This window comes from Poecilia latipinna, unplaced genomic scaffold (genome assembly GCF_001443285.1).
Source record: "Poecilia latipinna isolate Pla-1442-1.1 unplaced genomic scaffold, P_latipinna-1.0 Scaffold576, whole genome shotgun sequence".
In the NCBI taxonomy this organism is placed as follows: Eukaryota; Metazoa; Chordata; class Actinopteri; order Cyprinodontiformes; family Poeciliidae; genus Poecilia; species Poecilia latipinna.
In genome coordinates this window covers 35,546-59,640 of record NW_015113192.1, presented here as the reverse complement: position 1 = coordinate 59,640, position 24,095 = coordinate 35,546, and the positions used below count along the sequence as shown (strand labels likewise).

The 24,095-nt window shown below is 39.9% G+C and overlaps 3 protein-coding genes across 7 annotated transcripts; 1 reads left to right on the top strand and 2 right to left on the bottom strand.

Annotated features, from left to right (window-relative positions):
- Nucleotides 1-78: 78 nt before the first annotated feature.
- LOC106953344 (zinc finger protein 185) lies at nucleotides 79-14,656 on the top strand. 4 transcript variants are annotated; one of them, XM_015042043.1, is made up of 9 exons: nucleotides 79-905; nucleotides 1,394-1,425; nucleotides 1,511-1,601; nucleotides 1,752-1,829; nucleotides 11,535-11,627; nucleotides 11,723-12,778; nucleotides 12,859-12,921; nucleotides 13,056-13,158; nucleotides 14,270-14,656. In XM_015042043.1, the coding sequence occupies exons 2-9, from the start codon at nucleotides 1,416-1,418 to the stop codon at nucleotides 14,372-14,374; spliced, it is 1,599 nt and encodes a 532-aa protein (XP_014897529.1). In that variant the 5' UTR covers nucleotides 79-905; nucleotides 1,394-1,415; the 3' UTR covers nucleotides 14,375-14,656. The 4 variants fall into 4 exon arrangements, with proteins under 4 accessions (XP_014897529.1, XP_014897527.1, XP_014897528.1 ...); XM_015042041.1 differs by having other exon boundaries at nucleotides 1,295-1,425; XM_015042042.1 differs by lacking the exon at nucleotides 79-905 and adding an exon at nucleotides 914-1,188 and having other exon boundaries at nucleotides 1,295-1,425.
- On the bottom strand, nucleotides 4,777-9,114 carry LOC106953345 (tigger transposable element-derived protein 6-like). The gene is made up of 2 exons (XM_015042044.1): nucleotides 8,810-9,114; nucleotides 4,777-6,310 (listed from the first exon to the last, which is right to left on the bottom strand). The coding sequence occupies exon 2, from the start codon at nucleotides 6,302-6,304 to the stop codon at nucleotides 5,009-5,011; it is 1,296 nt and encodes a 431-aa protein (XP_014897530.1). The 5' UTR covers nucleotides 6,305-6,310; nucleotides 8,810-9,114; the 3' UTR covers nucleotides 4,777-5,008.
- On the bottom strand, nucleotides 14,597-20,573 carry plp1b (proteolipid protein 1b). Of its 2 annotated transcripts, none has more exons than XM_015042046.1 (7): nucleotides 20,459-20,573; nucleotides 18,431-18,617; nucleotides 18,181-18,337; nucleotides 17,780-17,957; nucleotides 17,446-17,519; nucleotides 17,262-17,327; nucleotides 14,597-15,475 (listed from the first exon to the last, which is right to left on the bottom strand). In XM_015042046.1, exons 1-7 carry the CDS (start codon nucleotides 20,460-20,462, stop codon nucleotides 15,404-15,406), a joined length of 738 nt encoding a protein of 245 aa, XP_014897532.1. In that variant the 5' UTR covers nucleotides 20,463-20,573; the 3' UTR covers nucleotides 14,597-15,403. The 2 variants fall into 2 exon arrangements, with proteins under 2 accessions (XP_014897532.1, XP_014897531.1); XM_015042045.1 differs by lacking the exon at nucleotides 20,459-20,573 and adding an exon at nucleotides 19,018-19,304.
- Nucleotides 20,574-24,095: the final 3,522 nt, after the last annotated feature.

Below are 24,095 nucleotides of genomic sequence, written 5' to 3'. Positions count from 1 at the left end.
ACTGTCTAATGAAAGGGTGAATTAAATTAAAAAAATAAATTATTGACATAATGCAGTATCAAAAAGAAAAGATAAAATGGAAGGTCAGAAAGTAAGGACACAACATTTAGAAAATGTAACAGGGAGTAAGATATGAAGTTACAAATATTCTTCTACTTCTACTAATATTACTTATCCACACCTGGAAAACATTGAAATAGGAGATTAAACCAGGCTGAGAGCTCTTTTTGGATATAAATTGGCATAGCAGGTTCATTCAATTTTAGTAAGATGCTTGGCAACAAAGATACCTGCGAGTCATTTGCACTTGAATGCCGTTGAGTGAAAATGATAACGCAAGTGTCCAATAAGGAAACTGATCACAGTTTCAGTAGTTTCAAATCAGGTTTTTTCTGATTCCTGAAATCTTGGTAAGTGGAACGGTATGTTTTGACACAAAGGTTTTGCTGTAAAACCAGAAGAAAAACAAAAGCAAACAGCTTCCTGATTGAACGTAATACAGCGATGACAGGTTTACAACTTGCTGTTTATTTTTCCGCAATAAAGTCAGTGAGTAAAGGTAAAGTAAACCAGAACTACATCTCTGCAGTGATTTAAAACATTTTCAGATTCTCCCACAGCTGAGATGACGAACGATAAGCAGTGCTTACCTTTTCTTATCAAGAAAGAGCTGCAGCAAAAAATTTTAATGGATAACAACTTTGGAATGTGGCTTTCAAAACACGAACTAGAAAGAGTAAAAAAAAAAAAAAAAGATACACCTCTCCAACATCCAACCCTAGACGCTCACAGGGGGGTGGAATCTGAAATGACAGGTTGTGGGTGGGGAGGTAGGAGTTAAAGTATCACTACCAATCTGCCACAAGGACACAGAGGAGACTCGACGACCCAGCTGACTCAAACAGGTGAGAGCACAGTCTAACCCAAAAGACTGGCCTTTTTTTTCCCCCACAGTAGATCTGATCTCGTCTCTCTGACTTGTTTGTGCGGCCAGGCCTCATTAGAAAGTCTAAATTGGCTTCGTTTTCAATGCATAGCAAATTTGACCTGGTTAATTGGTGCTGGCAGATCCTTATTTAGATTCATTATAAGAGATTAAAAACGAAGCACAGGTCAAAATGTTAACAGCGCCTCAGAGGGAAGACAGAGAAGATGCGACAAGATCTGACAATGTAAATAAAGGTCAAGGTAGATATCTGAGAGGAGATGGTAAACAGATCATACACTTGTTGATGTCAAGTTGTGGTCAGGGTGAAACTTGTTAAATAGCAATTCGTCATTTCTTTCGATGCAGGTTGACGATTTACAAGTCGCGGCTCATTAATCAGCTCAGGACAAACGTACAGAGTACATCAGGTTGAGTTCATTTAATCTCATAAGAAAATCTCCTCAGGACAAACGTCGGGAGAAACATCATGTCAAAAGGCAAGTCACTCAACGTTTAGGAATGTTTTTTTAGACAAATTATAAATATTTGCCATTATCGAGTATTATGGTTTGTATCTTTTAGACATTGACAGAAATCAGGTGCTGCAAAACATCAGGGTACGAAAAGCAACCAGGAAGGACGGCTGGTGGATCCATGGTTCTAACAATGACATGTGAGTAAAGTTAAACCAGTAATTTGCTGCTAGGCTGCAGGATAACTAAGCAGGCAACAAGATGGTTCATTTGTCCAACTTTGTAACAGGAATACAAGTTGTAGAAATTATACGTTAGAAGTGATAACAAAAACTTCTCCTGTCCCTTAGGGTAGTTTCTGAAACGAAACAGGAACCTGCGCCAGCCACAAATAATTCACTGGTCCAGTCAAGGATCAAAAGATTCCAGTGAGTAACACAAAAGCCGCTCAGCTATAGCTAAAGATCTGATCCTATCCGCTTATTTTAAAAATAATACCACATGTATAACATCTAACCAACTTGATTAACCAAAGTTACCCAAAGTATTAGGTTGTAATTAGTCATTTTTTCTAGCACCTTTTCTTCCTCTTAATGTTTCATTATTATTTCTAGATACTGCACTTTGCAAAAAAACCTGCTTCTTGTTGTGTTGCTCAAGTTGACGTTGTTCCAAGTGTTGCATCACCCTGAAGTAATTAAAGTATTCCAGGCTTCAGGCCCAACTCACCGTCTCAGACTTTAACATACATAAACATTAACTTTGTCCATCAGCTGCTTCCCTACAGAGTGAAAGTGACCTGGACTTTAATTACTTCACATTGGGCTAAATATATACTGAACCATTTTCTGCCCTTAGGGAAAACCCATTTGCAGCAGAATAAACAACAAAATAATTCTTCTTAAAGCCTAAATGATAAATCACTGTAATTGTCAATGGTTTACCAACCTTGAACACTGAATGAGCACTGCATTTTAAATGGTAAACCGAAAAGCTTCAATTCAAAGCAAGTGATTGTGCGTTTACAATACAGAAATTCACAACAGAAAAGACAAGTTTTTGATGTGTGTGTGTGTGTGTGTATATATATGTGACTTTTCTCACAGCAATTCTGCTGTTTGACATGGTGTGAATAAGATCAATTATTTTAGCACCAATCCTTGTGTCAAGATGTGATCCACAGAGCCCCTACAAGGTTTATGTATATAATAGAGAGCGTATATATGTAGAAAGCTGCACAGTACTATTTTTATTTATGGCAACGGCTAACAAGGCCTTTCATAGAACTTGTAAAAGGTGCAATTTTTTTTCACGCACGCACACACACATACACACGTAAGTACATTTTTTAAAAAACATTTTATTTAAATTGTCTCCCTGAGAACATGCTATTGGGTCCATCCTTCTGTGGTAATAGCAAATGGAGCATGCAGTGTTCGGATACATTCATTTAAAACACTTAAATTAAGAACAAAATACTGTGGTAGATTTCAATTGGAGAAAAAATAAAAAATCTGAAAAGTTGCAAAGCGCACATTTGCTAACTCTCAAATAACCCCTCAGTTGGGTCAGCTCTTCCTCTGGTGATGAGGATGAGGTGGATTATTATACCGCATCATGTGTCGTGTTGTTGCCACCGCATCCGAGCAGCCTGAGCCGTGGCAGCGCCAGCCTGAGCGGCTGCATTCAGAGAGAGGAGACTTGAAGATCTGCTTGACCAGCCCGCCCACTGACAGCTGAAGAGGCTGCATCTGTAATTATGACTGCAGACGTGGGATGGCACATCTGTCAGCGCGGCTGCAGAGTTTTAGCTGCTAAATAACTGGCTGTGACACGTTACGTTTGCGCCGGTTGCGATATGAAGCAGCCGACAGTTAAGTTTCTGCAGTGGACGTTTGACCTCGTGTCGCTTTGTTTAGAAGCTTTTGAAACATGTTGGAGGCTGTGTGTGTTTGTGCGTTTTAAATTTAAATAATAGTCAAATCAAAAACCCAGAAGAATCGGGGACCATAAGGGAGAAAAACGTTAGAAAACTAGAGTTTCTCTGCTCTTTAGACGTACAGTGGAGGCCACATTTATTGGTACAGATGGGTAAAAACCCTTGAATTGGATTCACGCAATAGGAAAACATTATAAAAAACAAATAAATATTTAATGTGACCGCATCCATTCAGTGAGAGAGAAAAAAAAAATCACAGAAGGCCACAATTACTGGCACCCCTGCTGTTAACTCTTTACCTCATCTTTTACCAACACTGAGCTTTCTACCACAACATCTCCCCTTAAACTCACATCATGCATAGGATTCAATTTTAGGAAGAGAGATGGAAAAGAAATGATGTAGTTTGTGCTGAACAGTTTTTGTGTTGGTTTGGTTTTACACTGCAAAAACAAGAATTCTTGATCTGGTTTCCAAATACTCTTGAAATAAGACGAAACTCACTAGCAATAACTTTTCAGCACAAAATAGGAGCTTGTTTTAAGTCAATAAATCCTTAAGATTGATTTAAAAGTACTAGACATTGTAACTTATGATATGGGAAAAAAGTCTTATTCCACTGGCAGATAATTTCACGTATAGCTAGTACTTTTTCACCAATATTAAGGAATTATTTACTTTTAAAAAGCTCCTATTTCTTGCTGAAAAGTTAATTGTAAGTTAGTTTTGTCTTATTTCAATCGTATTAGAATATTTGCAATTAAAAAAAAGACTAGGTGTTGTATTTTTGGACCCATTATCAGTTTCTTTGATGCTACGCACTCTGACAAGGTTTCCAAGCCCTTTGACAGTGAAAATGACCCACAGCATGACAGATCCTCTGCCGTGTAGGCTCAGTCTTAGTCTCATCTGAAAAAAAAAAGCACAACTCCCAGCAGAGTTTACGTTTTAGATAGAAGGACAGAAAAGGCTTTTTTCTGGCAAGCATGCAAGCAATTGGCTTGCAGATAGTATGTAATTGTTGTCATGGAGACTCTGTGACCTTAAAATGTCACTCTGCTGCAGTTTTCTTACAGTAACACTGTAAGCTGCAGCGTTTCTTGGCTTATGAAGAATGCTATCTCGTCTGTTGCACTGTGTCACATACAAGCAACAAAACCTACATAAAAATGTAAAATACATTAAAAAAAACATTTTGTTGAGAATGGCCAATTCTTGATGGCGTAAAGAAATGTATTCCGATTTAAATGGTGATTTTCTTAGTTCTTAGCCACTGCAGCAAAAATGTATCTATTAAAGGTGTTTTGTTTTTATAGTTTTCCAAGAGGTGCCAATAAATGTGGCCGCACTGAATTGTCCCAATTTACCTTAACTGGCTGGGAGGTAAAGTAGTGAAGCATTGTAACATTGGCATTGAACACAACGCAGGAAACTAATTAAATATCAACACATCCCTTTATTCTGGCCGGTGGATAAACAGAGCGTCCTGCATGGAAGTGGTGCGGCGTGACGCCCCCACAGGACCGCAAACCCACTCGGCATCTTAATGAGCGGGACTAGTCTGAGTTGATTGGGTTTGGCTGAATTATGCGACCAGTCACGGTTTCCTCAGGAGGACCGACCCTGCTCACCTCAAAGGTACAGACAGTTTGATGAATTGGTAATGAGCTAGGAGGAGGGTCCAGGTGCTGCGAGCTCCGCTACAGAGTGCATGCCTTCTGCCGATTTTAACAAGGACTCGCCAGCAGCGGGGTCGATGCTGTGTGAAGGCATTAAATGAACCTCATTAAGCGCGTAGTGGTTAAGCGGAAAAATGCCACATTTCCTAAAACCTTCCTTCACAATCCGGACACCTTCCTCTTCCTTTGCTATCTGATACGTTCTGTTCAACACCCCCGAGAACTCCTTCTTGCTGACGGCGAAGTGGCCGTCGGCGTCGCCGTCCCCGGTGAGCGAAGCGAAACGCTGCTTCAGGACCACGAAGAGGCTGGTGTCGAGAGGCTGCAGGATGTGCGAGCAGTGGGGAGGCAGGCAAAGGAGGATGACGCCCTCTTTCTGGGCCGACTCCACCACCTCCAGGCTCACCGGCGACTTGTGGCCGTCAAAGATCAGCAGCAGAGGACGCTCCTTTGCCGCATGGAGGAGAAAATGTTTGAGGAACCACTTCTTAAAGAGCTCTGAGTTGACGTAACCAGATTCCGACCACCCATAGAGGGCGTTAGGTGGGCCTTGCGTCTTGTAGCACACTCCTCCTGGATAGGCCTTGGAGTAGATAACAAACGGAGGAATGTCTTCTCCAGCTGCGTTGAAGCAAGCCAGGACAGAGACGTGGTCCCTGGGGCTTGGCGCTGGCTTGTAGCCCAGACTCGTGGGCTTAGAGAGGACGGCCTTCCTCCTGCCCAACTGGTAGCCCGTCTCGCTACAGTTGTAGATCTGGCTCGGCGAGTCTCTGAGCCCGTGTGTGTCTTCGACCGTGCTCAACAGACGAAAGAACTGATCCACCGCTTCCTTCCTGACACACACTGTCCTCCCACGCACAACATTGTCTGCTGGCTGAATAGTAATGTTCTTTTCTTGCCTCTTTCGAAAATTGAGCCACCACGTCTGGCCGAGTTTGGAAAATGCCACCCTCCGGTGCTGCCGCTTATAAATGGACGATGCGAAGGACACTACCTGCTGCTTGGTAAGTGGGAATCCATGCTCGGACATGTATAAGGAGAACTCCACCAGCAGCTTCTCGTCTGCGGAGGTGATGAGCCGAGCCGGCCCGCTGCGGCTCCCCGGTGTCACCCGTCCACTCACTCTGTCTCCTAGCGAGGACTTGGGGACGCCAAACTCCTTGGCCGCCTGCCTCACCGTGCACCTCCCAGACTTCACCTCTATCAGCGCTCGCTCCATGGCCTCCTCCGTCCATTTCTTCTTTTTCTTGCGCCCAACTTTGTCAAGATGGTTTCTGGACGGCATTTTCTTCTAAACAGACAGGCAGAGGAAATTCAGGCTTTAAAGATTCACTTCAAAATTGTGAATTAACCAATATAAACATCATTTAAGGTACTAAGGAATTTCACAAATTCCTTAGTACATACAAGTGAATAATAAAATAAAAATATATGGTAATTTATACTTTTGGTATTTAAGCAGGGATTTTCCCGGTGTATAATAAGCCTGGCGGGCCACCAGGCTTTACTTGTGCCCCCACCAGGCTAAGCATTGCTTATTTAAAGACTTTTTAAAATGTTTGCATTTTTTAAGGATTTATCATTGAAGTTCAAGGATTAATCTTCCAAAAACACCTAATTATCACGTGATGTTTTCAAATTTCCTGTCAAATTTAAACATTTTTTAACTTAAAAAGACGACGGGCTGCTGGATGATTGACTGCCTGGCACCCAACCACTGGACTTAACAAGTTTTCTGGGGGAAACCTTGTTTAAGATGATTCATACTTTCATTCTTTCTCTAATCATTATAATTTCCATAAATAACAGTAATGATGAAACTTAACATTTTAAAAATGAAAAATGACAAACGTAAGAATAATAAAAGTATTTAACTGGTGATGAAAGCACTTTCTTGAAGCGAGAAGATTATTTTAAGTCTGTCAACCTCTCTTACTATTTTCACAAACCTTTTTAAGAAACAGGAACAGGTTTTGACTGAGGGTAACAAAGTGGCTTAAGATCCAATTTCAAACCTATTCTTCTTGACTAATTATTTTATTGTGTGTTGACAGAACACTTCATCTCTTGAGTTCAGGAGCTTTTTTATGTCTGAATAATTCATAGGTGAGAGCTAAGTGACTCACCAAACAAACTAGGGCTGCACAAAATTAGGAAAACATTATGGTAATATTGTTGAAAAGTGCAAAGAGAATATCCATTGCACTTACCCTCCTTCTCTTCCCATAATAATTTTCTGTCACTTTTCATCTGCTTCAGTAGCTCAGTTACTTCCACAATAAAGTAGGACAATCCATAAAATATTCAATTCCACAGAAATATTCACATACCGATCGATGTCTTATCTGTTTTTTTTTTAATTGTTATTCTTTATTTCTGCAAAAGAGAGCGATTTAAATAGGCGAACATCACAATTAACCTTGTAGCACTGATTGAACAAAAGGAAAAAATATATTTTCTGTAACAGTATAAATGTTAGGACACCCACCCACCTAACAGTTGATGTTTTCCCCCCCTTCAGTTTGAAATAACTTCAGTGAGATGCTTCTTGTAACCACCTATCAGTCTCTGACATCAGTCTGTGGAAAGTTTGCTCCATTCCTCACTTTCAGTGATTAGTTCGGGGGGTTCTGGCTTGTTACAGTCACCCATCAGCTTCTCTCTGAGATTAATATCCGAGTTCAATTTTGCCCAGGACTTTTCATTTCCTGATTCTGAACTAAACCTTGGAGGAGTTGCAGTACGTTTTGGGTTATTGTCATGTTCCAAGGTCCAGATCTGCTTCTTCCTAAAGTTTTGGACAGATTCTTGAAAGGACTCAGTGATACAATGAAGAACTTATGGTTAACTATGTGATGGCAATGATTGCAGCAAAGCATACTTCTAAGCTTTAACTGGTTTATGCCAAACCTGTCCTCCGTTCTGGTGCCCAAATAATTCAGGTTTAGACTCACCCAGAGAATTTTTATTTTTGTATTTTTTACAGAAACCCTGGTCTGCATCTAAATTTCAGGCAGGACTTTGCTTTCTTAAAGACAGCAACAGTTTCCCCTGCACACCTCTCCTGTTCAATATCTTTAGTCTTTTATAACACCAAATGTTTTTAGTCATAAAAGCTATAAGAAAGGCTGGTTTGATCAGTGCTGTGTCTAAATATAATATTTACAACAGGGGACCAATAGTACATGTTCCACATTTATGGAAAGGGCTCACTCAGCTGGCCTCATTCTACAAAATAGTTTCCTTTTGTAACATTTATAAGATTTATTTAGTTTTAAAAAAATCAAACAGAAATACACGTTAGTGTAATTTCTTTAGTTTTTAAACTAAAACGTTTAATTTAGTTCATGTTTATGAAATATCTCCTTTTTTCTGGCACTAAACATTTTATTTTGTAGCAGCTGAGGCAAAACTGGCTCTGAACTAAAAGGGTTGGTGACTACTTCACGGACATCGGAAGACGGAAATTTCAAACGCTTCTTTTTTCTTATCTTCTGTTTTCAAGACCTAAATAGAATTTTATACGTTCTAAATTTGGTTTGAAAAATATTTAAATGTGCTTTATTTGTATGTTGTTGTTTTTTTGACAATATACACTGCATAAAGCAGTAGCGACAAAATCGATTCTCCTTAACTTTTAAGAGCCTGAAAGCATCAAAATACACATGCAGAGACTCCAGTGAGATTCATGATGGAGACGTTCAACATTTGAAATTATACTTTTACTTATATATATTTTCTGCAACAAAGACGTCTTCTTGCGACTCTAAAATTGTCAAAGCGTACTTACGGGCCAGGAAAGATCCTCGTAATATTCTTATCTGAAGATAATTTCTCCTGTGTTGGTTTCTCCGTGATGAAACGTGAACGCTGCTGTTCGTGAAGTACGATGCTGTGCAGTCTGAAGGCTTCTGAGGTAGTTTTGAAGTTGACAACATAATAGTTACAGTTTGTTCATTCAATACTAACCGCTACTTCATCTCCCAGCTCCAGAGACACAATAAATAATATATTATATAGCAGGAGTAGAGCCATTTCTTCTTCCCCTAGCTTAAGACTGCTACAGCAAGGAGCGCAACCGGAAATAAAGTTGGGTTATTTTCAAAACAAAAGTACTAAAGCGACCATTACCAAAATAAGTGCCCAAAACTTCAGAAATTAAAAAGTAAAATCAATAGGAAAATATTTTCAAATTCAGAGTTTATTTTGTTACATTTTATTTAACCTATATAATTAGGTTGGATATTGATTATATTTTATGTAATTATTTAGAAGAATTAACACAATACTTTAGATTTAATACATATTTGCGTTCTACTTATTTTCAAAAATTGTTTAATTGTGTTTTTATTTCTGATGTTTTTAAACCATTATTTTATTAATTAAGCTTTTCTCGCATGTACTTTGTCACATGAAAAAAATATATTTAATGTCTGTCTTTGTTTATTTATTGCTTATATTTTTGAAATAAAACTTAAACAATTCTAGTTTAAATTCATTTATAGTTAACAGAGAACATTAAAGCAAACAAGCTTTAATGAACATTAAAGCAAACAAGCTAGTTAAACTTGAGCAGGTGATAAAGTGGTTTCTATATGTACACCTTTTACAATGTCTTTGAATCCAATGATGGAAAACTGCTGATAAGCAGTATGACGATTGAAATTCTTGGGTGAAATCCAGGTTTTACTCTGTTTCTTTTTGCTGTAAATAAATAATTTAGTTTGGTGTATTTTTTTTTGGCAGGAATAACTTTCTGTACAGCTTTGCATTGTGTTGGAGACTTGTCTTATTATATATGCTCTATAGAGTGTCCAGCATATTGATTTATTGATTCCCCATGTTTGCATGTCTCAGTTGACTGTTAAAAAGCATCATCAAATGAGACATTTTTCCACTGTCTTCTGATATATTGTTACATAAAGAGTAAGCCATTCGCTTCTGTGGCTTTATGATGCTTTGTCCGCATTTCATTCAAGCTTTATATCCATAGTGGGTAGCCGCTACTCATTTACCACTCTCCTCTCCTGTTCCACAACATGTCCTGTGAGAATTAAGCTGTGAACAAACACAGTGATGATATTTAAAGCAGAATTTATTAGTTATGGAGCTCATATACTCACTGTGTTTATCTCTCAGAGCAGATTCTTTGTGCATATTTCTTTTGCAAATATACATCACTACTTGGCTTATATTGTAAAAGAGACTACATTATATGTCCTGAAACCCCAACAAATACACAAAAACGTCGACTGTGTCTGGCAGTAGAGCCTTTAAATGTGATTGCAGTTTTGAGTTGGTTTGGACCTCATGGAAATGTTCCAGAGATTCGTAATATGAGGTTTGAAGTGACAAAGTTCACCTTCGGTTGTGTTTTTTACTCTGACCTTTTAACATCAGACAGCGTACCGTATGCATTGAATTTTAATTCAGAACAAGCTGTGCAATGTGAGTCGGTTCCCGTTGTGCATCTTCAAAATCCCGTTTTAAGGGATGATGAGAATTTGTTGATGAAGTTCTAGTAAAGATGTAAAACATTATTTTATTGGCCTTTAAGCTCTCTTTATTTTGCATTAGGTGGTTATTTATTAAGAAGACAATTATTATTGTCATTCATGGGAGGTAGAAGGCAGTGTGCCTTTTTCTTGTGTAAAATCACATACTGAAAACAGAACGTGGTCAAGCATTTCCAAATGGAGTAACTCTCTTGTATAAAATTAAAATAAAGCAAAAAACAAAACAAAAAAAAACAAAAAAAACAAACAAAGATCTATAATATTTTTGCTTTCAATTCCATTTTACTTATAATTCTGTTTTCAGTTTGTGTTTCACACAGGAAAATGATTGGTGGTGCACCACCTCCAAGCTCCATTTCCTGTGTAAACATATTTGGCATCTCGGCAAAGATAAATGAACCATGAAAACAACTCAGGTTCATACAACAGCATAAATAGATATGAAGTGTTGTTTTAAATGACTGAAGTCTGCTTTGGTCTTGGCTCCTTGTGGATTAGCCATTAGCTTTAGCCTCTAGATTCATGTAATCTGGATTTATGCTGGAAGAAAAGATGAACCCTAAGCCCTCAGTATACAGCAGATAACTCTTATAAAGTCTACATGTAGTGAATGATCAGATAAACCTATATATAGATATATATAGATAGATATCACAAAGGAAGATGCTTGATTATTTGCCTCCTTTCATAACTTTCTATTTACATATTTATTCATTTCTTTAAAGATAATCACCAAATGTAGATGTGAAAATGAATTAGATTTGCTAAATTGCTTTTCCATAAACCTCCATGATGTTTTTTCAGATCATCATCTTGAGTTAAGATGATGAAATTCTGCTTTCATCTTTGCTTCTCTCTAGTGAGCTGTAATCCAAACTCCCAGTGTACTGAACTTTAAAATAAGGTTCCAGGTTTCTCAGCTTTTACTTTTACAGTAAATTGTCATTGATGCTATCAGATGAATTTTTCTGAACGTTGTCTTTCACCTTTTTGTTGTAGGCTTCCTGCTAATCAGACAAACAATGAAGCTGATTCTATTAAACCCGATGATTCGACCGAGGAAACAAGAAAAAATACCACGAGAAATACAAAGTTAGTATAGAATATCTTCTTTTTAACTGTGTTTGCAAAAATGCTGCATATCTACTGTATTCTTAATTATGAACAAATATCATGCTATGTTACAGATGCCAATCACCATCCAAACAGGCACAAGAGCAACAGCCAGTCATAAACACAAACAATGAAAAGAAGGAGGTGGAATTAAAAGCGCCAGCTGGCGAGTCCAATGTGGAGCAGAACGGGGGGGATGTTAAGGTCTCTGCAGATGTAAAAAATGAAGAACAAATCCAACCAGCTTCTTCAACAAATGGTAACGGTGATGCAGCAGAACCACCACCTGCCCATAAAACTGCAGAAGTCAAAGAACAAAACCCTGACACTGACCCTACAAATGTAGAGGATCAGGTTTCCAGTGATCTTTGGGTGAAATCAGGTGCAACAGGCACTGCAGAGATTCCTGCTACACCTCAAGAAGCTTTGATTGAAACAGACACAAGTAGTTTGGAGGATGGAGGGGAGACAGCATCCACGCAAACTACAGAGGAAAGTCGAGAGAAATCCCCGCTACCTGCAGAAGAAATTGTACCCGCTGCCTCTCCGTTTATTGTGAAGGAGTTGCCGGAGAACACTGCTACGCCGGACGAACACATTCCTCCTCAAGCCAGCGTGGAACCTAACGTGCAGTTTGAATCTGTAAGCAAGTCACCTGCTCAGCCTGGAAATGAAACACCTGCAGAGGCCAGTTGTGAAAAACATCCCCCAGAGCAAGTTGACAACGAAACTGTTGAAGCTGAGGCTGAGCCGGAGGTGGAAACCCCCGATGTTGATAATGCAACACCTCGTGAGGAGGCTCCTCCGCTTAACAGCGTGCAACCAGTCGCCTGTTCTCTACCCGAGTCACACGATGAAATCCAAGCAGCTGACAGTATTGTTGTTGAGCAAAGTGTCGAGCCGTCGTTTGGAGATGAAGTACATTCCTTGGACTTGAACATTGAAGATGCTCTTAAACCTGTACCGTCTGCAGATCCTGAAGCTGTCCAGGATAGTTCAGATTTCAGACCCATTGATTTGACAGATGCCCTGCATGTGGAGGCACCCCAAAAAGAATCCGTTCCTAAAACTGAAGCTGAAGAACAGCCTCGTCGAGAGGAACCTGATCCCCAGCCTGACGATGCCAGAGTGTAAGCATGCTTTCACAAATAGTAGGAACATGACAATAAAACACTTCATATTTATTGATGGTTTTTTTAATTTAAAATAGTTCTGAAGGCCTTCAGAAGCCTGCAGAAGAACTAAATTCAACCCAGCTTCCTAAAATATCCAGGTGGGTTTTCAATAGCTCATGTTGCATCTCTAAGCTTTAGCATTCTTTATAGAAAAATATGAGGTGTTAAAGTTATAATTAACACTGGAAGCTTTACATTGTGAGGTAATTCAATGTTTCCACATTTATTTTAGCGATGGAACCCCTTTTTGCTCTTACTGCAACAAAATAATTGATGGGAGAGTGAAGATCATTTTGAACGAACCGCCTGTGGTATGCCATGAAGAATGCCTCAAGGTTTGCATTTCTTTGCATATTTGATTTTCTTAAAATACAAAGTATTCATACCCGTAGAATTTTTAAAATATGTCATAGGGTTATAACCACAAACTTTAACGTATTTTATCGTGATTTTATTTCATAGGCTGCACAAAGTAAGCTAAAACATTCTCCACACAATTTTTGATGTAATTACAACCGCAAGTATTTTGGGGGTATTTCTTTACTTGCTTTAAACATCTAAAAACTAGTTTGGGCTCATTTCTATTTTCAAAATAGTAAGCTATTTTGGGTAAAGGGTGTCTAAATATACTGCTCAAAAAAATAAAGGGAACATTTCACTTTAATTTTGTGTGTGGCTCCAAATCCAGGCCTCCATTGGTTAATAAATTTGATTTCCATTGATGATTTTTGTGTGATTTTGTTGTCAGCACATTCAGCTTTGTACAGCACAAAGTATTCAATGAGAATATTTCATTCATTCAGATCTAGGATGTGTTATTTGAGTGTTCCCTTTATTTTTTTGAGCAGTGTATAATTTTTTGAGTCTTGCTGCCCATTCTCAAACCAATTTAGGTCCTGAATTTTACATAATATGTTTCGGTGAGAGATATTCCATCGTAGCTCTGAGCAGCACACCTGACAAACTTACTTGTCCTTGCTAAAGAAAAGCATTACTACAGCATGATACTGCAGTCACCACGCTTCACCATGCATGCCTTAGGGTGTCGTTTTACTGTTAGTACTCTCAAAGATTTCCTGTCATTCCAAAAAGTTAAAATTTTGTTGTAATCAAACCAGGAGGCCATCTGACACACGTTTACTAACCCGGTGGTTAATTAGGTGACCTCTGATTAAAACTGGTTGCAATGCATGCCACACATATCTGACTTTTACTTGCAAAACATTTTTGAACCATTCATCTTCTTCCCTCCACGCTCAATTAAACACTTACTTTGTGTTGATCTGCAGCATAAAATCACCATAAAATACGTTGAGATTTGTGGCTAGAAAAGGACAAAATGTTTAAAAGAGGAAAAGGCATTAATACGGTTTTCAAGGCAGTGTGTGATTGAAATAATAACGCTTATCATTACTTAATGTTAACTAATGTTTGTGTGTTCTGCAGTGCGACGTTTGTGCTAAGGCCCTGGGAGAAATGCCGATCACCATGTTCTTGCTTGGCAAAGTGATCCACTGCCTAGACTGCTTCGCAAACGCGCTTAATTTTTGAATTCTGCTGGCGAAAAATACTTCCTGTCACCAAGCTCACAGTGAATAATGTGCTCTCTGAGAACCTCCCCGGTTTTGCCCTTGATCTGTACACTGTTCTACCGAATGTTTCCTTTCACTGAAAAGGAGGACATGGTGTGATGTGACGTTTAAAAATCGAGCAAATAAAAAGAAATGTACACACTGCTAATTACCACAGATGTTTGAATGAAATGCTCCATAATCAGCATAAATTATTTTAATGCCATGTACAGGATGTGATTAAAATAAAATTACAATCAAATCCCTTGGATCAAATCAATCATTTAATTAGCCTCAATTACAAATAAGCACACACAACACTGGTCAGCTTCGGAGCAGTTATTTAAATATCGACCTCTCTGTTGCTAATTTTAGGTAATCGTGAAGACAGTTCCTCACGTTTAAGAGAAACAAAAATAAAACTAAAACGCACAGCAGATTTCTTCTGAAGAGAGAAGCTCCAAGAGAAACTTTGGTACATTCAGCTTCACCTGCTTTAGACTCGTGACGCTCATGGGCGAGTTGGAGATAATAAGGCAGCAGCAAAAATTATATTCAGAAACCAATATCTGCACCAGTAAACACTGTACAGGAAGCACACAGTTATGACTTGCAAAGCAAAGCTGTCGTTGCTCTTAATTATTCATGAAACATCATCCATCACAATCAGCTCCAGCAAAGCCTCACAGAGCGAATTAAGAGAGAGAAAGAGAAAGAGAGCGAGAAAGAAAGAGAAAGAGAGGCAGAATGAACAACAAAGCTAAGAGAATCATCTGAGAGGATGACTTGTGAAACAGGTTGGGGCTCATTACGGTGGGTGAATTATCTTCCTCTCTTTGTCTGATGTTCATACATAACAGTAAAGAGAAACATTTGTCTGTTATCTGGAAAAAAGAACAAAGAAAAGAAAAAGGACGGCAGATGATCCAGGTTTGAAAAGTTTCTGTTTCAAGAAGGCAGGACTAAAACCTGGAGTTGGACGAGTATCTCATAGCCAGATGTGAAGCACTTAGCGAATTCCTTTCCTGCCCAGGAACCGCAAGACTGCGTAGTTGTAGGTGGTGGGAACCAGATACAGAATCTGAAAGAAGAAAGGCAAGGCAAGGACAGACATGAAACAGCATTAATATTCTACATACTGAGAGTGTATAGTGTTCAGTAAAGAGAAACTGAGCGAAACAGAGACACTGCAATATCTTTGGTTCCAGATGGTTAGAAAAAGAAATGTGGATGCTTTCTACTCAAAACTTCAAAAATTGATTGGAGTATTGTTCTTGATGCCTGCGGCAATAATCAGGTTTAAAGCTTCATTATTATTTTACATAGTCTACTTGGAAAAAATCTAAAACAGGAACCAGATGAATTAGAGAACAGGTTTCCAACTGAAAAGCAAAGTCACGCAGGGGAAACAGCAGCGCAATTTAGAGAGGTCGACTAACCTAAAATGCATGTTTTATGTCTGCGAGAGGAAGAGTGAGTACCTAGAAAGATCCCACGCATGAATGGGGAAGACATTCAAACTCCATGCAGAAAGGCGCTGGCCTGGATTCAAGCGCTCAGACCTTCATGCTGCAGGGTATATGACCTTGTTTACTGAAGTAGGTCCAAGATACATTTATAGTTCCTGGGCCTAAAAGTGAGTGCTTCAAACTCGAAACTCTTAGTGATATTTGAAGTCATATGGAAACACTTCTTGAATTGTCAGGTTCTGTTGACAGAACCAACTAACAAAGACTGTCTGGCAAACTCTGCCTGACCAGACTTCGCTATAAAACAATAAAGAAGCCCGGCGCTCCATCTAAACAGTAACAGAAAGACAAGATATGACTGATTTTTAAGCACTGTGATAATGGACTAACAGCTGGCAATGAAGCCAAAGTCAGCATCTGCTTCAGACATCAGATTTAAATAGATTTAAATCCCATTTAAATCTAAAATACTGATCAAAAACAAGAACTGTATAAGTCTGTTGAGATTAAGAGTGAGATTACGATGAAACCTGTGTTACATTTGTAAAAACATAAAATATAAGCATCCTCAGAGATATTTTTTTATCAGTATGACTGTGTGGCATTTGGTGAGCATAAAAAACAAAACATATAAACCAGCTATAAATGTGCAATAACTTTCTGGAGTGATTAAAGAAATTGGAATTATTAGTTTCCCCCTGAATTTTGTTCATTTTCATCAATCAATCAATCAATCAGGTTGATCTGTATAGCACCATTCAGCAACAAGGCAGTTCAAAGGGCTTTACATCATAAAAACACAACAAAATCATAAAAACAGCAGAAAGCAGTGAGAAACATTTATGTTTACAAAAAATGCCATCATCAAAATCTTCAATACACATCAAATATGTTGGTTAATGTTCTACTTATTATTGTTCAAAATCAACTCCAGCAACTCCAAACAGGTGAGTTTTAGTCTTGATTTAAAGGAAGTCAGTGTTTCAGCTGTTTTGCAGTTTTCTGGAAGTTCGTTCCAGATGTAGTTACAACCCTGCCATTTACATAGAGGTTTCTATGAAGACAGCTGTGGTCCACAAATCATAACAGTGACCAGCCCAGATGAAACACTTCAAAAGAGAAGGCATGGAGCAAACGGGTTAACTGTCTCTCAAGGCTAAATATGTGTAACAACAGAAACGTTGCAGCAAATCAAGTGAGTATTATTGTCTTTGCCCTCTCTTGATAGCATTTGCTTGAAAGTATATCTTTGATTCATCAAAATGAAAATGCTAAGAGAATCGTTTACCCTAGTAAGATACAGATTACTCTTAATGTCTGTACAATACACCACTCTTTAACAATAGAGAGACTCTGCTTTACATTTTAAGCAAAATCAGTAAGATAGTGAGTCCTTACCAGCGCCAAAAGGGTGACTCCAGCCCCTGCAAATGTGGCTATGTACAAGTCATAGGTGGTATGGAACTGTAAGAAGCAACAAAAACAATTGGTTCGGCTTATATTTAAATAAAGACTTTCTCACAAATGCATTCCAAGCATGCAGCATCAAACAAACATGAGTGATCCCTTGACAATAACTCACTTCGCTGGTTTTGCAAATAGCCACCAAGGTCATTCCACAGGACTTGCCCGGCATCGCATCCCAAGGAAGCAGACCTGAAATGAAAACATGACGTGAGCGAGGGCTCTCCAGCTAATGCTGAATCATGACAGGGCCGTGATGCATGAACGCTCCGTTTTACACGCAGCAAGTCAGAGACACAGCGATGAAGAATTATCTCCATCGTTTCATAGCAAATTCAACCATCAGTCTCATGGCCACTCCCCGTCGATTAATCCCCCTTGCTCCCAAGGACACATTAACACGCTCATTGGTGGGAGGGGGGATGCAGCCAGTCATTGTAGGAGAAACCCACCATACTGCCTTGCATCCATGCAGATCCAGCTATGCTGATTAATGCTGGGGGTGGTTTCAGCCAGGATGTTGATGTTGTGGCAGGTGTGCTCCATGTTGAACAGAAAGAAGACCGGGATGGCCGAGAAGGCAAACACCGCCAGCCAGATGAAGGCCAAGATGTATGTGACTATAATGAACTGTTGAAACAAGAAGGTTATAGATTAGTTGCCTTCAGGCACTCAGGTGCCGGCATGAAAAATGTGTTTTCGTTCAAATTGGTCATCAACCATAATTAATCATTCTGATGGGAGGGGGGGAGGAGATACAGGAACAAAGAGGGTTTCATTAACACAAACCAGCATTCAGCATCTCAACCTGACGTCATGTTCCTCCCCTACGCCCCCGCCTCCCCCGACTCACCGTCAGGCTGAGGCAGCGGCCACACTGGGTGCTCCTGAACTCCCCAAAGGTTTGCTTGACTGCACTTGTGGTGTAGAAACCCTCAGCCAGAAGCAGGATACCATAGAGGAAGAAAAATGATGCCAGCCCATAGATCACGAACTGGAAGTATTTGATACTGGGAAAGTTACAGGGGTTGGGGAAAGTCAGTCAAACGGAAAACGAAAGCAACATTTGAGAGCTCTTACGAACTTATTCAAGTATAACTCACAAAGATGCCATGACCTCAAAGTCCTTAGGGTCACGGGCAAAGTAAGTCTCGACGAGTTCCTCCGTCTGGGCCAGCGCCTCATGCCCACAGCCACAAAACAGGGCCATGCCGGCGTAGCACAGCAAGGTGGCCACCAGGGACGGGTAGGGCACTGCCCCAATGCACCGGATACAGCAATCATAACAACCTGAGGGGGCATAATATATCAGCACACAGGCGGCACATACCGCACATATAACCACACAACACATCAACGTCACTGCAGCGGGGGGTTCTTTCACTCCGTTGGGGAGCTATGAGGAAGGTCTCTCTCTGGCTGCACATCCATGAGCACGTGTCAAAACCCCCACAAAAAAAAGCAACAGAAAACAAGGAAGAAGAAACATACAATTAGACAGCAATAACAAACAAGAGTTCAAGCAGCGTCTTCCAACAAAGCGTCCAAACTAAAGCAGTCGCCGCCGCCGCCGCCCTCACAAACAGACTTGTACACGTCTTCCGGGTTAAGCAGTCGTGTTGAAGCGTTTAGCAAATATCCAAGGGGTTAATAATAAATGCATTGCCAGAAATTGGATAGAGAAAAGCACCTAAGGCTTTGCAAAGCCAGTGTTGTCTGACCGGAAACATTTGCTGCCTGTGATGCCGTGCTCTGCAACAAGAAAAGGTCCAGTACCAAGCAGTGATGTACAACGCTGCCTACGAGGTTACGCTACTGTACAAATATTGCGACGCTTCTGCGCTGATTTCATACGTATGTGACGGCTCTTCTGCTTGTGCCAACTCCTCACAGCTTAGTCCCAACTAAATCTGGCCCGGCCCCTCTCCCTGCGATGGTCACAGGCGTCACCGGGCCATTCAGGGATGGTGGTGAAACGCTGGCTTCACCGGGGGGCCCGAAGAAAGAGCTTCTCTTTGTGGTTCGCGGGTACAATATCCATTGTGTTCGGAGAGATCGGAGATGAACAAAGGGCAGTGATGTCAAACAAACAAAAGGCCATCATGACACCAGAAACGGTGTCGTGCGTGATGGCAGAAGGGGTCACCGGGACCGTTTCAGCACCACTGGCTGCGTGTGACTACTCCGGCTATCCACAGCTGGCTGAGGCTGGCACCGAGTGTCAGTGTGGGCAGGGGGCTGGGCTCAAAGGTTCAAAGAGTGGGTGGCAGGAAAACGAGCAGAAAGGGGGGCAATCCAAACAGTTTCCCAACAACAACAACAACAAGATTCAGTTTTACAACAATTACACAGGAAATCCTGCAGATTCTTAAATTTGTATGTGTGGTTTCATAAAAGTCTTTAAAAGGTCCTCAAAGCATCTGTGTTTTTAATGCAGAAAAAGAAGCCACGTGTCGAGCTAATGTTTTCCCAAATTATGAATCGTAACAGAAGGAAGCGCAATAGTTTCCAAAAAATAATAGTGGCGGCATGTAGTCTCACACAAGCTACTGCAAAGGAGTTTGGCAAAGAATGCCACCATTGCCTCTGCTTAGATTGCATTCAACTGGATCTCACATTAGTTGCAATAAATATGCAAAGGTTGTTGAAAACAGCATGCTAAAATAAGCACACACCTTTTCTGGAAGTAAATGCAAGAGATCTCCTTCCCATGGGTGACCAGGCATGGACTAAGCAAGATCAGATTTACTCCCCCTCAATCTCAGACTCTCTGATTTGACTTTGAATTATGCTTCATAAGATCACTGGAGGAGATGAGGACCACTTTCTGCACTGAGAGATAGTCCCCACTGAGCACTTGTGGTGTTTTCCATTAAGTCTGAAGTCATCTTTGCTTACTGAGCCTGAAAGGTGATCCAGCTGTAAATGAATATTTGAACCTAAAAATGCGTTTACATAGGTGAAAATTGCAGGGATGATTTGTGAGCACGCTCTGCCCACAGTGCAACAAAAGGTCAACACGGTGTCCAAAGACATATTAAAAGGCAACATTAGCAAGTTATTGAAATTCACAGTTTTCAAATCCCATTAATAAGAGATGATAAGAGTTATTAAAAATTCTGTGCACTCACCCATGTCCAGAAAGAAGAGCGGGGATATTGAGGTTTAGCTGGACGGCTTTGTGACTGATATGAGGATATGAGAAGTTATTCCCCGCCACCCTTATATGAATCTGACTCGAGCTTTTGTCTCATCAACAATAGATAGAGCACATCTCCCCGAGTCACATCTTAAAGTCACAAAGTCCCATTTCAGCTGCCAGTCATTATTTGTGTAGCCGCTGGGTTCAGGAAGGGGGACGAGAAGCGAGGCCAAAGTCCTAATCAAAACTTTATTACTTGTTTTAGTTTATGTAGTATCTCTTCCGACTATAAGTTTTTTCCTCTATAGTATTTCATAAAAGGTGGTTTTACACTGCAACACAAATTTTAAAGCAGAGATAGTTTTTGAAGTTGCAATTTTTAATGATATTTAAACCATAACGTTTCAATCTATTTAAACCTACTCACCTGTTCAAAATAAAGAATATTTAACTCTATTTGATGAGTCCTCTCCTTCTCCCTCTTTCCTCTTCTGTTTTATTTAATATTCTAGGTACAAAATACATTGTCGTCCCTGTTCGTTTAACTTTCTTACATCACAGACTTGTTTAACTTTGTGCACAGTAGTTTGCAGGATGCATCCAATTAACTTTCACTTCTAAATGTGTTTGTTGTCAGCATGCCAGTGCCGTCTCTCTGCGAGCTCCACATGCGAGATGTCAGCAATACGCAGTCGAACAATTTAATGCTCCTCTAAACAGCGTGTTCATAGACAAAGAGATAAGAGGTACTCGGAGTGAAAATAGTGAAATAAATCGCAACGGTGGCTGACATTGATGAAGTTGGCTAACAAGGCTGACATTGATGGTTTGGTCCAGCTGCTGTGCTCCTTCCCTCCCTCCAGTTTGACCCAGTTGATGTCAAAGCTGAGTTCGACACAAAGGAGCCAGTGTGGGACAGGAGAAAACAGTGCACTATCCTTTATTAGAGAGAAAGTCTTCATCCTGTTTTTTTATTTTCTGCTGAAGCAAAAGGTATTCAACTGTATCAGAAGCAATCAGATACCTTTATAGCGTTACATGTTTTGTCACGTGAGGATCAAATGCTGTATTTTTGGAAGATTTTATACCACAGCTCAACAAAAGGTAGCACCGAATTGTCAAGGAGGAGAGTAAGGATTAATAGTTTTCAAAAATGTAAAAAAAAAAAAATTAATAAATAAAAAAAGCGTTAAGAAATGGTGAGCACTTGTTAATTACCCTGGTAACCTTTAATAAACTCCAGTTTGGTTAATTGCCCTCAGAAGTCACTTTGAATAAAGTAAATGCAGTGAATCTGTGTGCAATTTGATTCCTGTTGCATGAGGGCTTCAGAGGGTTGTTAGAGAAGATTGGTGATCAAACAGCATCATGAAGAGCAAAGAACACAGCAGTGGAGACAGAACTCAGGGGTGAAGTGGCAGAGAAACTTTTATTGTTTAATTTTTTCTTTCTTTCTTTTATTTAACCAGGTAAAACCCCATTGAGAGAGCCACATCTCATTTTCAGGAGGGACCTGGAAGTTGAGCTAAAAAACAGAATGACATAAAGTTACCCTATGAAAGAGAGGCAAGAAGACAGCCGATGTTGAACGAAAGCTGTGCAGAGTTGGATTTTCCAGTTGGTCACATGTCGGGGCCACAGCAGACATGTGGAAATTACCATCTGATCAAGTGAGCCCAAAACTGAACTTTCTGGCCTACATGTAAAACCGCATGTGTGTTGGTAATCGAGCGTTGCTCATAACTCTGAACACACCATTCCCGCACTGACACACAGGAGCAGCATCATGCTGTGAGGGTGTTTTTAATTGGCAGTGACAGGAGCGTCGCCTGAGTCGATGGGAAGATGAATGGAGCTAAATACGGCACAGTCCTGGGGGAAAAACCTGTTAGAGGCTCTGAAAGACTTGAGAGTGACGTGGAGAGTTTACCTTCCAGCAGGATGATTACCTTAAATGAACAGACAGATGTACAATGAAATGCTTTAGATTGAAATGTGAATGAATGGCCCAGTCCAAGTCCACACATTCATCCAATTTGTGTAAGGACTAAAAACTGATGTTCAGACTAAACTTGTCAAAACCTTCACAGTAGATGTGCAAAGCAGGTAAAGACTTTCAGTAGCAATTGCATGAATGGTGGTTCAACAAAGCGTTGACTCAGGCAGGGGGATACAAACACATGCAGATTTGTTCATGCAAACCATTTTGAAAAGCCACCCATAATTTTTCTTCCACTTAAGAATTTTGTGCCACTGTGTGTATTTTTGTATTTCATCAAATCCCCGTAACACAAAAGGTTCAAGGGCTATTTGAACTTTAGCAAGGAACTATAAATGTACAATGCTTTGCAAAAGAAGGCTCTATGCAATTAAAATTGAATTCACTTAAATTTAATCTTAATTGCATGTCATCACTCTTTAAACAATCTAACCCTTTGCAAGGCACCACAATTATCTCAGACTGCCGCTGATGCAAAGCTGTTTGATTAACTCTTTTGGGGACTGACATGCTCACCAACATTAACTGACTTATTTTATGATGGTATCTTCAAAAAAAAAAAAAAGAAAGAAAAGAAAAGAAAGGAAAAAAGAAAAAAGATCTCAGTGGTTTCTATTTTCCCCATTATTAATCCTTTTATGTCCTAAGAAAAAAACAGAGTGGTTACAGATCAAGAAGAGAGCATTAATGAAACATGCTGAAGTGGGAATGATGCCTTTGAAATACCAGAGAAAAGCATGGAGCAATAAAACAGAGGAGAGACCTGGAGCATCAATTAACCTCTGTTCTTTCCGAGAGGAAGTTGATTGGCTGTCGACTTTGCATGTGAGAAATTAGCATTAGCTTTGATTATCGAAAAAACTGCTCACTTGCTTGACAAAAAAACAGAGAGAATTTTCATATGAGCTACACTGCAAATTTGGGTTTGATTGCATAAGCAGCTATGTAAATGCGTTCCACACATCAACAGCATGCATGGGACTGCGTGTAGAGGTCGTGGGATCTCTGTGAGTTGTCTTTGTGGCTGTTTGCCGTGAGGCAGATGCACTTGCTAATATTTGCACACTAAATGCAGCAATATGCATGGGCTCTCGCGGTGTTTGCACCCTCCTTTTCACCCTGTGATCATGGCCTATACGCTTCTTGTGTTATCTTTTTGTGGCAAACCAGACAAACACCCATCAGACAAACAAACAAACCCTTGATAATTCAGCTGTGATGACCTCCCGTGTTGAGAGTTGAAATTATTTGGTTTGCTGAGTGATGAAGGAAAGTTCAGGCGGAGCTGTTTTCCAGCTGGGTGTCTATATGCCTGCGTGTTTGATTGTCTTTTGTGATTATTACAGGCTCTGTGTGTGGCTGTGTGTTTGAAGCCTGCAGGGTATGCAAGTAGTCACACAGTTTGAAAAAATCTTCACGTTTTGCTTGCACTATCAGACGTGTAGTCTGGTAGTCTGACAGTGAGACCATGCAATTTTCTGGAGTCTGTCAAAGAAATGACTGGCTGCCACTTCAGAGCGGTGCTTGCAAAAGTATTCATATCTCTTGTGCTTTTTTTTTTTTTTTTTTTTTTTTTTTTTTTTTTTTTGTTCCTTTGTCGACAAAAATCTTCCTTTTTTTTTTTGTT

Bases quoted from the DNA above. Each gene is read 5' to 3' on its own strand.
- LOC106953344 (XM_015042043.1), top strand. The intron at 11,628-11,722 runs GTTAGTATAGAA...GCTATGTTACAG, and splicing joins AATACCACGAGAAATACAAA to ATGCCAATCACCATCCAAAC. The intron at 13,159-14,269 runs GTTTGCATTTCT...TGTGTTCTGCAG, and splicing joins GCCATGAAGAATGCCTCAAG to TGCGACGTTTGTGCTAAGGC.
- LOC106953345 (XM_015042044.1), bottom strand. From the start codon at position 6,304: ATGCCGTCCAGAAACCATCTTGACAAAGTTGGGCGCAAGAAAAAGAAG.
- plp1b (XM_015042045.1), bottom strand. From the start codon at position 19,057: ATGTTTCCGGTCAGACAACACTGGCTTTGCAAAGCCTTAG. The intron at 17,958-18,180 runs GTGAGTCGGGGG...TTGTTTCAACAG, and splicing joins GCCGCTGCCTCAGCCTGACG to TTCATTATAGTCACATACAT. The intron at 17,520-17,779 runs GTGGGTTTCTCC...TTTTCATTTCAG, and splicing joins CATGGATGCAAGGCAGTATG to GTCTGCTTCCTTGGGATGCG.